Source organism: Ailuropoda melanoleuca, chromosome 6 (assembly GCF_002007445.2).
Source record: "Ailuropoda melanoleuca isolate Jingjing chromosome 6, ASM200744v2, whole genome shotgun sequence".
In the NCBI taxonomy this organism is placed as follows: domain Eukaryota; kingdom Metazoa; phylum Chordata; class Mammalia; order Carnivora; family Ursidae; genus Ailuropoda; species Ailuropoda melanoleuca.
In genome coordinates this window covers 90,810,101-90,823,032 of record NC_048223.1, presented here as the reverse complement: position 1 = coordinate 90,823,032, position 12,932 = coordinate 90,810,101, and the positions used below count along the sequence as shown (strand labels likewise).

General features: G+C 50.3%; 1 protein-coding gene across 1 annotated transcript in view; it reads left to right on the top strand.

Annotated features, from left to right (window-relative positions):
- The first annotated feature begins 42 nt into the window (after positions 1 to 42).
- Positions 43 to 12,932, top strand: part of ALOX5 (arachidonate 5-lipoxygenase) — a 60,847-nt gene continuing 47,957 nt past the window's right edge. The window contains exons 1-3 of the mRNA XM_002926245.4: positions 43 to 278; positions 7,553 to 7,751; positions 11,749 to 11,830. Coding sequence (XP_002926291.1) covers positions 129 to 278; positions 7,553 to 7,751; positions 11,749 to 11,830 — 431 coding nt within the window. The 5' untranslated portion in view covers positions 43 to 128. The remainder of the gene's footprint in view (positions 279 to 7,552; positions 7,752 to 11,748; positions 11,831 to 12,932) is intronic.

The following is a 12,932-nucleotide window of genomic DNA, read 5'->3' as shown; positions in this document are numbered from 1 at the left end:
GGGGGCGGGGCCGGAATATGCGGGGGGCGGGGCCGGGCGCGGGAAGAGGCTGCGGCGCGGGTCCCGGCTAGGTGCTGACGCGCGCGGACTCGCCGCGCCGAAGCTCGTGGAGCTCACAGCCCTCCGCCATGCCCTCCTACACAGTCACCGTGGCCACCGGCAGCCAGTGGTTCGCTGGCACCGACGACTACATCTACCTCAGCCTCGTGGGCTCCGCGGGCTGCAGCGAGAAGCACCTGCTGGACAAGCCCTTCTACAACGACTTTGAGCGCGGCGCGGTGAGGGCGCGTTGCTGGGACGGGCTGGGGACACCCGGGGCCCCGTCGGGGCGGCCGAGACCGAGGCGGGAGGCGCCCGGGACCCGTTGGGGTGGCTAGGAACCGGGCTAGGGGAGTGACCAGGACCCCGTCGGGGCGGCTGGGACCCAACTTCGGGGGCGGGAGGCTTGCAGGGTGAGGGCTGCAGGGCGCCGCGCTTCTCCCCTGGGAGCGGGAGAAGGTGCAAGGTCTGCTCTCCATTTCACGGATAGGGACCCCAAGGCTCTGAAAGGTCCCTTAACTGGGCAAGTACTATGGGCATCGCTGCTTGTGCCCCATTTCGTAGGGCTTCTTCCACAGGTCCTGGGGTGGAGGTGGGAGGTCGTGCCGGTCCTTGCCCTGCTGTGAAGCCCAGATGGCACCTCGGAGCAGCCTCCAGCTGTGGGAAGAAAGAACAGGTCTGGGAACACAGAGATCTGACTGCTAGGTCACTCTGTCTCCTCACTGAACCTGTTTCCCCAAATGTAAAGTGGAAGGGATGACTTCAGGCTGGCACAAGAATCAGGGTGAGCTCAAGCCCAGCTACTGGCCCAGAATGATACTAGCAGATGTCTTCACACCTGAGTAGCTCACATTTTCAGGTTAGGTCCCCAGAGGAATTTAGAGGGAAGGAACAAGAAAACTCAAGCAAGAAGCCTTTTGCAACCTGGAGATTGTCCTACTCCCAGCAGAGTATACACCAGGGAACACTTCTACTCCAGGTGTGAGGGCTCAGTGGAGCAAGAAGAGGAAGGAGGGCTTCTCCTCTCCCCTTCTCACTAGATACCCTGGAGCTGTGGGAGTCCAGGGAGCAAAGGGAGCCAGTGTTTACTGTACCTCTAGTCTGTGCTGCCAGGTACTACATAAGGCCATGCACGGGTGGCCCCATTTAGAAGTGAGCTCCTGATGCTGACCTGGACATGAATTCCAGCCCTGTGGCTTTCTCGGTGAGCATGGCAGGTCATGGTCCTTACCGAGCATTTAGTGACTTGCCCAGTCCACTGCCAAGTGCATAGGAAGTGCTCGTTGTACGATTATTGTCACAATCCCAACACACTTCAAGTGGGTGCCCAGGGAATGTCCCCTTCCATCACCCCCCAGCTCCTGAAAGGGACCAAAAAGATTTAGACTTCACAAAGCGGTCTTTTCACCACTTAGTTGATTATTAGGTTGAACTGTATGAAATTGCTCATAGTTGACAATTTTTGATAAACAAAACTGGGAATTTCATATGGTTCAACTGAATACTTCTTGGATAAAATTCATGAATTAGGTTTTAGGTCTGTAGAGGCTGCAATAAGTAGATACCAGTCGACTCCTTTTCCTAGTTTCAAACTCAGAGTGGGCTTGATTCCTCCCTAGGAGCTTCAGAACCTTGTTATTAGCTGACTTGGCACTTAACCAAGTTCAGCACACTAGCCTGGCTCAGGCTCCCTTCAGAAAGAGTGGGGTGTTGAGTATGAAAACAACCATCTGTTGCTTGGTTTCCCCCATGAGGGAACTGGCCCTGAGGACAGTGGTGCAGGAGGGAGGGCCAATGAGACATCCACTTGGGAAGATGACACCTTCTGCCATTTCTGAAGCACCTTCATTTACTTCCATTCTTTCATGGTTCCCCCAACATCTCAGGGAGGAGGATTGGGTACTTCCCCTTAATAAGTGGGCCGCAGTGGGCCCCATTCTCCTCTACACACACACACACACACACACACACACACACACACACCAGTGCACTCATGCTGTGCAGCATAGGGCACCCCACATGGGGCCTTTACCTGAAGGAGACACTGTGGTGTGGCCATAACAGGGTCCTTGGAAGAGGGGTGAAAGCACCGTTCTGTTCATGATCTCCCCACCTTGAGAATTCATTCAAATGACACTATGGCTGATCAACTCAGCGAGAGTCCCAGAAGCAAATTTCAGGAGAGGTTTGCATGTCACATTTCCAGTGGGGTGGGAGAGGGCAAGGCAGGAGGGCTGCTGGGCTGCAGGGGAATCAGCTGGTTCCTAAAGGCTCTGAAAAAAATCCACTTTTGAGAAAGTTCCTCTTGGTGCAAAGTTACCCCACACTTTGTCTTGCACAGCCCAGAGCAACTTCCTCATTCTCCAGCCGGTGGCTCTTTAAGGACAGTCTGTCCCTGTTGGGTAAAGGTGAAAAAGAAACCTCAGAGAGAATACTTGCAGTAGAAGAACTGGCCATCCCATTTCACTTGCAAAAGTGTTCTAATCATTATGGTTAACAACAGTCACAGTCACAGCAATAAAGGCTGTTACCAGGCAGCCAGTTCATTCATTTCCAGATCTTTGGCCGATCAACACCCACATACCTCTGTGCAGAATTCAGTCAAACAATAGGACTGATTTCTTCTTCGCAAACTGAGTTACAGATCCCCAGTTATTCTCATCAAAGTTCCACATACTGATCCAGGTCAGGCCTGGGAATTGAAGTTTTCCTAAGGTGAGATTTTCCTATAAATGTTCACACCCTCAGGGGCTCCCCACTGCCTGCTTGGGAAAGCCCAGACCATGGACCCAGACAGCCCAGAGTCTGGCCCAAGGCTAGGCAAATTTGGCAAATTGATCTGTTTCCTTACTTCTGTCAACTGAAAGCAGTTCAGGTCAGATGGGATGACTCTTATAGATCCGAAGATCTCTGGGAAATCTTACTTGAGCCATTTTCATTCCAAGACAGCACTCTTAGAAAAGCTAGGGACAATACAGAAGTGTTTAATATATTGTCCTTGAATGTATTCAGTGAGTGTAGACAAATCTTACAATTGTATATACTTCTCAAATATATTCAGGGAATGTTAACCTTATTAATCTCTTTATGAAGAGAATTCTCTAGAACACCTCTTGCTCGGTAATAAGAATATATTAATGAAGAATGAACATTTCCTTATGAATTTCCATCTCTATCCCCCGGTCTTCCCTTTCTGTCCTCACTTCCCTACATTCTGCCTCATGTTCCTCCTTTTCTTCCTTCCTCTACTCCCTAGTCCCCACCATCCCCAAATGTCCCCCATTTCTCTTTTCTGCTCCAATTTCTCCCTCTTGCTCTGTCTTCCAATCTCTCCTAGTTCCCTCTTCTCTGATCCACAATCTTCTCCTCTCCCTGCCCAGCCCCTCATTAGCCTCCACCAAGATGAACATCCTAGGCTGGGCCTCAGGACTCTCTTCTGTCCATGCTCCAGCAGAGAGATCCCTCTCCCTGTCCCAGCAACAACAGGGATCTGGGACAGAAACAAATGAGACCTTTCTAAAAATGCTGATGTAAAGATCAAATGAAAAGTGACCAGCTAACACATTGATGAAATATTCAAAAGACTTAAACCCATATATCCAATAAAGAGTTGAAAGCAACAAGTGAAATCAGAAAACTGGCCCTTCTGTGAGATGAGGCTGGGGAAATGCATGTTTCCCTGCCTGCATGTCTCTCTCCAGGATCTGACCATTGAACCTGCCACCTCTGACCCAAGGAGCTCCAGGCTCTAACCTCCTCCTTCTACATATGCATTCCCTGCCTAAGAGGTCTTGCTTTCTCAGTTCTCTACAGCTAAATGTCTTGCCCATCTCTTCCCCTCCCCATTGACCTCACCTCTGAAACCTTACCACCTCCCAAGAGCTGCCTCAAATGCTATCTGTTATGCCTTTCCATGTCTTTCCACCCCACCCCATGGTTTATATACTTTATATCAAGGAGTTGAACCAGGGCTCAAAGAAAGGTCATGTGTCTCCCAATCCAGGGCTTTACCCATGATATGACCATGGGAACAGTGGGAGGAACCTGGGCTTGGCCAGCCACAGGTGTGGATTCTAAGTGTGGAACCACCAGTTACTCACTAGCATGGTAGCTGCCTCAGTTTACATCTGTAAAATGGGATAATCATCTCCTTGGCCATGCATATATACTGTATTTATTGAGGGCCTGTTATGGGTAATCCACTGTTGATAGTATCCACTGTGCAGAATGGACATGAGAATTCAATGTTTCATGGCAAATAAATGATCCACCCAGAGTACTGGCCTACGGAGAAGAGACAGGAAGGTACACCTTGGAGCTCTATGTACCTTCCTAAGACCTGGCTTTGCTGTTTGATGCACAAGACCCTGAGATCTTTCTGGAGACCTTTCTCTAGCCTCCGTGACGCCCCAATAGAGGCTTTCTTCAGTTCCAGAGCCACAGTCACCAGACTTTGTCCCTAAGACTTTCTGAGTTGGGCGAGACTGAACTCCTCTAGCTCTGGTTTACCTCCTATAGCATGGGGTCTGAAGACAGGACCAGCCAAATACAAGCCAGACAGGCAGGCCTCTCTCTTTCCCCCTGCCAAAGACCCCATTAGATGGCATGTTGAGTTCCTGTAAGCCTGTCCAGCCTCTTCATTCCAGGTGAAACTCCAGGGCCCTCTGCCAGGCACTTGTAGGAGTGGGTGGGGAAGGGGGACCTGGAGAGTCCCATTATCCTGTGACTGCATGACAGGTATGCTGAATGGAGACCCCACTGTTCCCTCCCTCAGAGAAGCTGTTCTATCTCTTCCTTGTCAGTTACCACTGCCAGCTGGACATCCAGGCCTCCATCTGAGAATCACCCAGTCCTGGAGAGTCTTCTTTGGCCCCAACTCCCTTCCCTTTTTATTACAAGGTCCTGGGCTCATCCTTCCCAAGAGTGTCCACCTCAGACACTCAAGGCACCTGTTACTTTAGAATGGCTGTCCTCTCCCCACTTGCCCTGGCATCAACACCACAGACACTGTCAGCCCCCTCCGGCCCCTCAGAGCCACAGGAAAGCCACTTCCCTGGAGCAGCTGTCCAGGGCCAGGCCTCACCACACGCTGACTTCCCTTTATTTGGCCTGCACTGCCAGCAATAAAAATGCCTCATGGTCCCTTCCCCACCCTCAGGAATTCCCTCCGGGTTTTGAGCCAAGAGGTTTGAGCTCACAGGCTCAATTTCTTCCTCCCACATCTACTTCTGGCTACTCAATTTGCTGTGTGTAGTGAGGGATGGATCACAGTGCAGGGGCCCATGCCAGCTTAACCGCTGCTCATAGGCAGTGACCCCAGGAGTCCCAGAGGCAGGACTAGTTGATCCTGATGCACACAGAAGCTGGTTACCTGTGCCCTTGGAGAAAGGAGCCCACTTAGACATCATATCATTTGGATTTCTCAATGATCGGGCAAACTAGGCATTATCTCCCCTTGCTGGATGAAGAAACAGAGCTTCAGGGAGTAAAGCAATTTGCTGAGGCCCATGATCAGTCACTGTGGAGCTGCAGTATGACATTGAGACAGGCTGACCGAGATGCCCTGTTGCATAGGCTCACCTTGCCCTCTGACCCACACTGCCCACCCCCAGTCTTTGGTAAGAATGTCTGTCTTGGCCCCACAGGAGAGCTGAGGTCTCTGCCAATCTGCCTGGCAGGTGGGACCTGGAGTGGGGGTAGACCCTGCCGATGTCCAGTGCCTCTTCTCCTTCTCCAGATGGACATTGGGCCTCTTGTCCCATCAGAACCTCCCTGCTGGCCCCCTGATGCCTTAGCTCAGGGGTCTCCATTCTCTCCTTCCCCCAGAAGTCACCCCACAAGAGTTGTGTCCTTCCTTTCCTCTTCTCCTCCCAGTTCCTCAGGTCATCCAGCCCCTCGTTGGGACTTCTCTCCCAGCCCTGCACCCCAGGGCTTCCTGGCTTCTTCCCAAGGGATGAGCCCCCTGCAGTTTAGATCGGCTCCCCAGCTGAGGTCCCACAGGACACACTGTGGGGTAGAGGGTTCTTTCACCCTGCACGAGGGTGCATTCTGGCAGCACAGATGTGCTTGTGCACCTGTTAGGGACAAAGAGGTGGCATCCCAGCACAGAGGCTGGGCTCCTTGGTCCCCAGAAATGCTCCAACTAAGGACTCAGGCCCAGACCACAGGGCACAGGGAGGAGACTTCCGCTTTCTGACCACAAGTGTCTGGCATCTTTGGTAACCACAACATGCGAGCTGCTCACTGTGCTCAGAGCCAAGAGGTTTGCTAAAAATACCCAACTTCTCATTCCTCTTAGGAAGTCCTCCCTGGGGGTCCTCTGGCAGCTTGGTGGGAGAAGGATGGAGATAGAGACGCATGGGGTCACATGCAAGGTGGACACCCCTCCCCTCCATTTACTTCACTATCATGCTGAGAACTCTAGGTTTTGGCACCAAGGAAGAAGCTCAAGGATTGGTGAAATCTGGCTTAGAAAGTACCTTCCGGGGCGGGGTGGGGGGGCACTGAGTCCGGGACTTCCCAGACCTGCTGGTGTATAGAACACCCGAGGCAGCGCTTGGGCTCTCTTCCTTTCCCTCTGCCATCAAGATTTGCAGACACACAGGTCACCTCCAAGCCTCAGAAGGGTTGCCCAGCACTGCCACCGTGCCTACCCGTCTCCTAGAGTCAGGAGTCTGGCAGCACGAAGCACTGAGCAGCTCTGTCCCAGGGACCCGGTGGGCAGCCTGCATATGGCCTGCAGTGGCACCTTCTAGCAGCAAGACCAGCCTCAACCCACCACTGTGCCACGGATGTCATGGGAACTTCTTATCTGATTTTCTTGACCTCTCTCTCTGTGACTCCGTGAACAGCAGATATCCTAGGATGACGTGCATCTGTGCAACCTCGCTTGCACCTCAGCCTCCCCATTTTCACTCAGTTATTTGTTCCCCAGAGAACAAGAGAGACATAGAGCAGCGGTGCTGGAAAGGTCTGGATTGGAATTCCTTCTCTGCCAATGAGTTGAAGTGGGACTTAGTAAGCCTCAATATCTTCATCTGTGACACAGTCATGACTGTCCCTCATCCTCACGTCATCGTGGGGGTCTATAGCAATCGTCAGCAAGCCCTTTGCAAGATGTAAAGGACCTCCCAGCATGCAAGGGCTAGTTTGCCCCCTCCACCTGCAGGGTGGAAAGGCCAGCAGCCCCCCTGCCCTTATCGTGAGCAGGGACACCTGAAGGGGACCCTCACTAAGCACAGCCTAGCAGAGGGCACCCCTGCCTGGAGTCTCCCGTCCTCCAGCCTGAACCATGTGCAGACAGCAGAATGGCCTGCTCCGAGCAGCACCATCCACCCCTTACTCACTAGATCTCCCTCTCCATAATGGCCGTCCAGGATTTGTCCGTCTCCCTCTCCCAGGGGCAGCATAGAGCCCGGCGAGGGCAGGCATTTGGCAGACAGCTTGGCTAAAGGGGTGATACAAAGGTTCAGGAAACCCCCAGACAACCTGATTTGCCTTTTTCTCCTCTCAGGTTGATTCTTACGATGTGACAGTGGACGAAGAACTGGGCGAGATCCAGCTGGTCAAAATCGAGAAGCGCAAGTACTGGCTGCATGACGACTGGTTCCTGAAGTACATCACGCTAAAGACGCCCTGTGGAGATTACATCGAGTTCCCCTGCTACCGCTGGATCACCGGTGAGGGCGAGATCGTCCTGAGAGACGGACGCGGTGAGTGGCTCAGGCCCCTTCCACTCCCTGAGCTTCCCAGGAACCGAGGGGACTTGCAGGCCCTCCTTCCTCCAAGAACTGTATTCATGGGAATAATACCACTGCTGCCCTGTGCCTCGATGCACCTGTAGGGGGTACGACTTCCTCAGGGTGCTACTAAGCCCCACGCTCAGAGGGTGGAGTGAGAGGCCCCCGCACATGCTCAGCTGTCTTCCCTGTGTGCTGCAGTCCTTCAGGAGCAAGCTTATGACTCCTTTTTGTCAGAGGGTCCCTCGTAGCAAGTACCTGTGGGACATCTCCCTAGCTGGCAGTTCTCCCCGGGAATTCTCCACTTCTCCTTTCTGTGGGTCATAGCGGGGTTTGGGCCCCAAGGCACCCTACACAGGCCTGGGAAGGGAAGAAGTTGATAGGAGTGCCCCAAGTGCCAGCCCAGAGGGGCCATGGCCAGACCTGGTGGTCATGGTCACCAATTGTTAAGCCTAAAGTCCTGCATTTTGCTAAAAGAAAAAAGAACCTAAAATCTACCCTCTTAAGCAAGACCCTCCAACGTGCAGACCCCAGTCTAGCACTTCCTTGGGAGAGCATTCCTCGTAAGAGACAGGCAGTTGGCTCAGTGTGGAGAAACAGAGAGAGGGATAGATGGCAGAGCTCAGCTGAGGCCACTGTCCCTCTGAATGACTCCCCCTTGTGCACTAGCCTCTTAGCATGTGGGAGTCAAACCCATGCCTTGGAAAAATTCTGTGTGACTTCAAGTCATGGCCTTTCAGTTTGCTCACACTCTAAACCCAGAATGAGAAGTCTTCAAAGCTGTGTACCCCTAGAATAACGAGGAGGGGGAGGACAGATGTTTTACTTGTAAGGTGCTTAATACTTCTTAGTCGACAGCACATTCCTATCACTAGATCATTCATTCTTCACAGAGGTGCAGTGGGGTAGGCAAAATGGAAAGGATTACTACCCCCATTTTTTAGCTAAGAAAACCAGGACAAAGGAGAAAAAAGTTCTTTTCTACCTAGTGTTCTTAAACTATCAGGCCACATCCCATTGTTTCTCACATGGAATTTAAAAAACCAAATTTCAAAAATATTTCTGAACTGAATGATTAGAGCTAGAAGGATTTTTGTCTCACGACCTCATGACCAAAAAAAAAAAAAAAATCGCAAAATTCACTCTCTCTTGTGGTGGCCAGAATGTGAACAGTTGTGGACAGGGGTTCTTTTCCTTCTCTGGTACTGGAAAAACACTAGCTCCAAGTCTCCCTCCTGCCCCTCCCACCCAGGGTCTTGGTTGTGCAGTCTTCTTCCCACAGACCCTGAATCCCTCTCTAGCAAAAAACATGGCACATTCAAATGAGGATGTTTAGAAAGGTGTAGGCCAGTGTGCAGGGGGGCACAGCAGTATGCAGGACTGCTAGTCCTGGGGGGGTGAGGGGAGAGAAAGGATGCCGGATTAATCCCAGAAGGGGAGTGTCCTGGAGACAGAGCTCCCTTGGGAACAGCCGTGGCCCCCAGTAGAGATGCAGACAGCCTGGGGAAACACTGAGAGAGGACCCAGGGAATAATGTCCTCTCCTCATTCTCCCATGCCTTCCTCTCTCTGGTCAGGCTTCCTGTGGCTGAACACAATCTGAAGCCCATCAACATAATTCATTCCAATCACGAACAAGATCGGGCCTTCAGGGACAGGACAAGGTGAAGGACAGATCTGGAGGGGCACATAGAAACCATCATCCAGTGTGTTCCACTTGTCGAGTGCTATGTAGCAACCTGAGAGGCTTTAAATGGCCTTTTATTTTGTGCCTGATCTCATGGTCAGAAATCTGGGAAAGGCTCAGCTGGGCAGTTCATCTGTGAGCCGTGAAGCATCAGCTGAGGGGAAGGACTAGGACACTCACTGCTAAGATGGTTCTTCTCTCCCATGTCTAGTGCCTCGGGGCTCCTGGGCCTCTCTCTCCACCTGGACGCTCGTTCTTGAAGCCTTCTCTATGGCGTGGGGCTTCTCACAGCTAGGCGGTCATGGGGCAGTTGTACTTTTTATATAGTGGCCATCTTCCAAGAGCAAGTACTCGAAGAGACAGAAGGTGGAAGCTGTCAGTCTCTTCCTGCCCGAGCCTAGAAACTGGCAGAGGGTAACTTCCACCATATTCTATTGGCCCAAGCAATAGAATGGATCACAGAGCCCACCCAGACTCAAAGGGGACACAGACCCTACCTCTCAATGAAAAGAATGTCAAAGAATTTATGGTCATCTTTAATCCACCACATGGCACAACAACCAATCCTTGGGACAAGCTGGAAATGAAGGGGCCCAGCCCACAAGCAACATGGTTACCTCTGCCATCTAACACTTCACCATGATACCTGGGGTGAACACTGTGGTCCCAGGGATCCAGAGCATCTATGTGAAAACACAGCTTCAGTAAGGCACTCATATCAGTGTTTCGAATCAACCCCTACTCCCAAACCCTGGGGCATTCAGTCTAGGTCTTGTCACCTGGTCACCTGCTGTGTTCCCAAAAGTTCCATCAGTCACTGGGATAGACTGTCCAACACCCTCAGGGCCAGGAGAAATGGAGCTTACACTGTTTGAAACTTGGTATGTGCAGTTCCACGTGTTCTGACTTATTCATACCACTGAAACCGAAGAGACCCAGTTTCTCAGAGCCGGGTGCCTGACAAAGAGGCTGGTTCTTTGAGGTGGATTAGAGACGATCAATGTCAAGTGCCTACAGCGGCATCTCCTATAGCCAGTGAGAGCTGTTGTTACAGTTAATACGCATCTTGCCTTCAGTGGTCTCAGGCCGCCCCTACTGGATGGCTTTCCATCCCCACTGGAGAACAAGGAGGGCCCAGTGACCTTCCTCTCTGGGCCCCAGTTCCCAGCCCTGGACTGGAGCTGCCTCAGCCAGAAGGTGCTCTGAGCGTGGGCCAAGAGCTGTGGGCTGTAACGAGGTAAGTTCAGAGACTGAGAGTAGGCATTTACAAGCTTTTACAGCAACTTGCAAGAATTATTCTATGACTGTTGCATCTTATAATAAAAACAGGGCTTGTGTTTTGAATGTCCTTGGTTTGTTTTTTATTTCATTTTTCCAGTAGTTAATTTTTATTGTATTTTGCAAAAATATCAGTCTGTGATGAAATGGAAATTTTAAGAACCACAGAGAGCTGAAGAAGCACTATTATAGGCCCCCCCTTTCCGGGAGATGCTCTGGAATCCTACTAGTGTGGGGGCCCACTAACTGTGTTCACTGGCTTTACCTTAAATCACAGTATAAAGGGTAAGCATGAACCGGCCTCTCCTGCTCTCAAGGCCCTGAGCAACTTGACCCAGCCCTTACTCCACTTGCCCCACTCCTGAAATGAGAACCAAGACACCTTTGAATCTGGGCTAAGAGGGAGGAAGAGGAAGCTCAGTCTATCATGATTACAAGGACAATAATGTTCATTACTGTCCCCACTTACAGGGGGCCAAGCACTGTGTACAGTACTCACTAAATCCCCACCATGACCCTAAAAATAGGCGTTTTCTCTCCATTTTACATGTGAGGAAGCTAAGGCAGCTTGCTGTATACACCGTACCTGCCGCAGACAGGTGGAGAATCACTGACCTACCCCCGTAACGCCTGGTGAGAACCAAGCCCGGCTCATGTATCTGGATGTGATTCTCAGGGCTCCGAGCTGCAGGGCCCCGAGCTTGCTGAGTGAGCAGGCAGAAAGAAGGGGAACTGGATTTGTCTTTTATAATGAGAGTGGCTAAGAGCACGGGATTTGAATCTTGTGTTGGAAATCCACTAATTAGATGTGTGACCTTGGACAAAGTTCAAAGGCAAAGCTGTTCAACCTCCCTAAGCCCCAGTGTCCTCAGTATGAACAGGAAGTGGGGGGGTGTTCTGAGGCAGGTAAAGATGGTGCACGGGCAGGGGGTGTGAGGGAAACCCGAATATTGGACGTTGTTACCTTCTTCCCATGGCTGTTCTCACACCTGTCCTTTCCTCATAGCAAAGCTGGCCTGCGATGACCAAATTCACATTCTCAAGCAGCACAGACGTAAAGAGCTGGAAACACGGCAAAAACAGTATCGGTGAGTTATGACATCAGACCAAACAGCCATAGATAAACTGTGCTCACAGGTTACGGCTGACCACTGCTGGTAAGTGATGGCCAAGCCACCAGTTCCCTGGAGCGCTCCTCAATCCCCAGTCTTCCCCCGACCACCACTCCAGGCAGAGATGGTACAGAGCATTATGGAAAAAACTTGAGGTCAACCATAGCAGCATTTAGGAGGAATGGGACAGCAAAAGCTTGGATTTACATTAATGTTCTTTCACCTCCCCTTGTAGAGATTACCCCTCACTTTGTATGTCTTCTGATAATAATTCGATCATAAAAGTGATATATAATCTACAACAAAATTGACAAATCTTTAACTAACAGACCAAGAAAAAAGAGAGAACTCAAATTATTAAAATTGGAAATAAGAGAGGCACCCACCGCACACATTAAAACAAATCAAAGGAAATACTATTAACAGCTGTACTCCAACAAATTAGATAACTTGGGTGAAATGGACAAATTCCTAAAAAGACAGAAATGACCAAACTGACTCAGGAATAAATAATCTGAATAAAACAACCACAAGCAAAGAGATTGAATCAGTAATTTCGAAACTTCTGACAAAGAAAAGCCCAGGCCCCTGATGGCCTCACTGGTTAATTCTACCAAACATGTAAAGAATTAATATCAATCCTGCATAAGTTCTTCCAGAAAACAGAAGAGGAGGGAACACGTCCCAACTCATTGGATGAGATCACTATTATACCAAAATCAGACAAAGATATCATAAGAAAACCGTACACCAATATCTCTTATGGGTATAGATGCAAACATTTTCTACAAAATTCAACAAAATACTATAGCAAGCTGAATCCAGCAGCATGTAAAAGGCATGATACAGTATGACCAGATGGGATTTGTCCTAAGTAAGCAAGTTTGGTTTAACATCCCAAAATCAGTTAATGTAATGCACCATATCAATAAAGAACAAAGAAACATATGATCATGTCAAAAGACACACAAGAGTGCATTTGACAAAATCCACACACTTTCATAATTGAAAAACACTAGAAAACTAAGAATTAAAGGGAAATTTATCAACCTGATAAAGGGCATTGATTAAAAAAAAA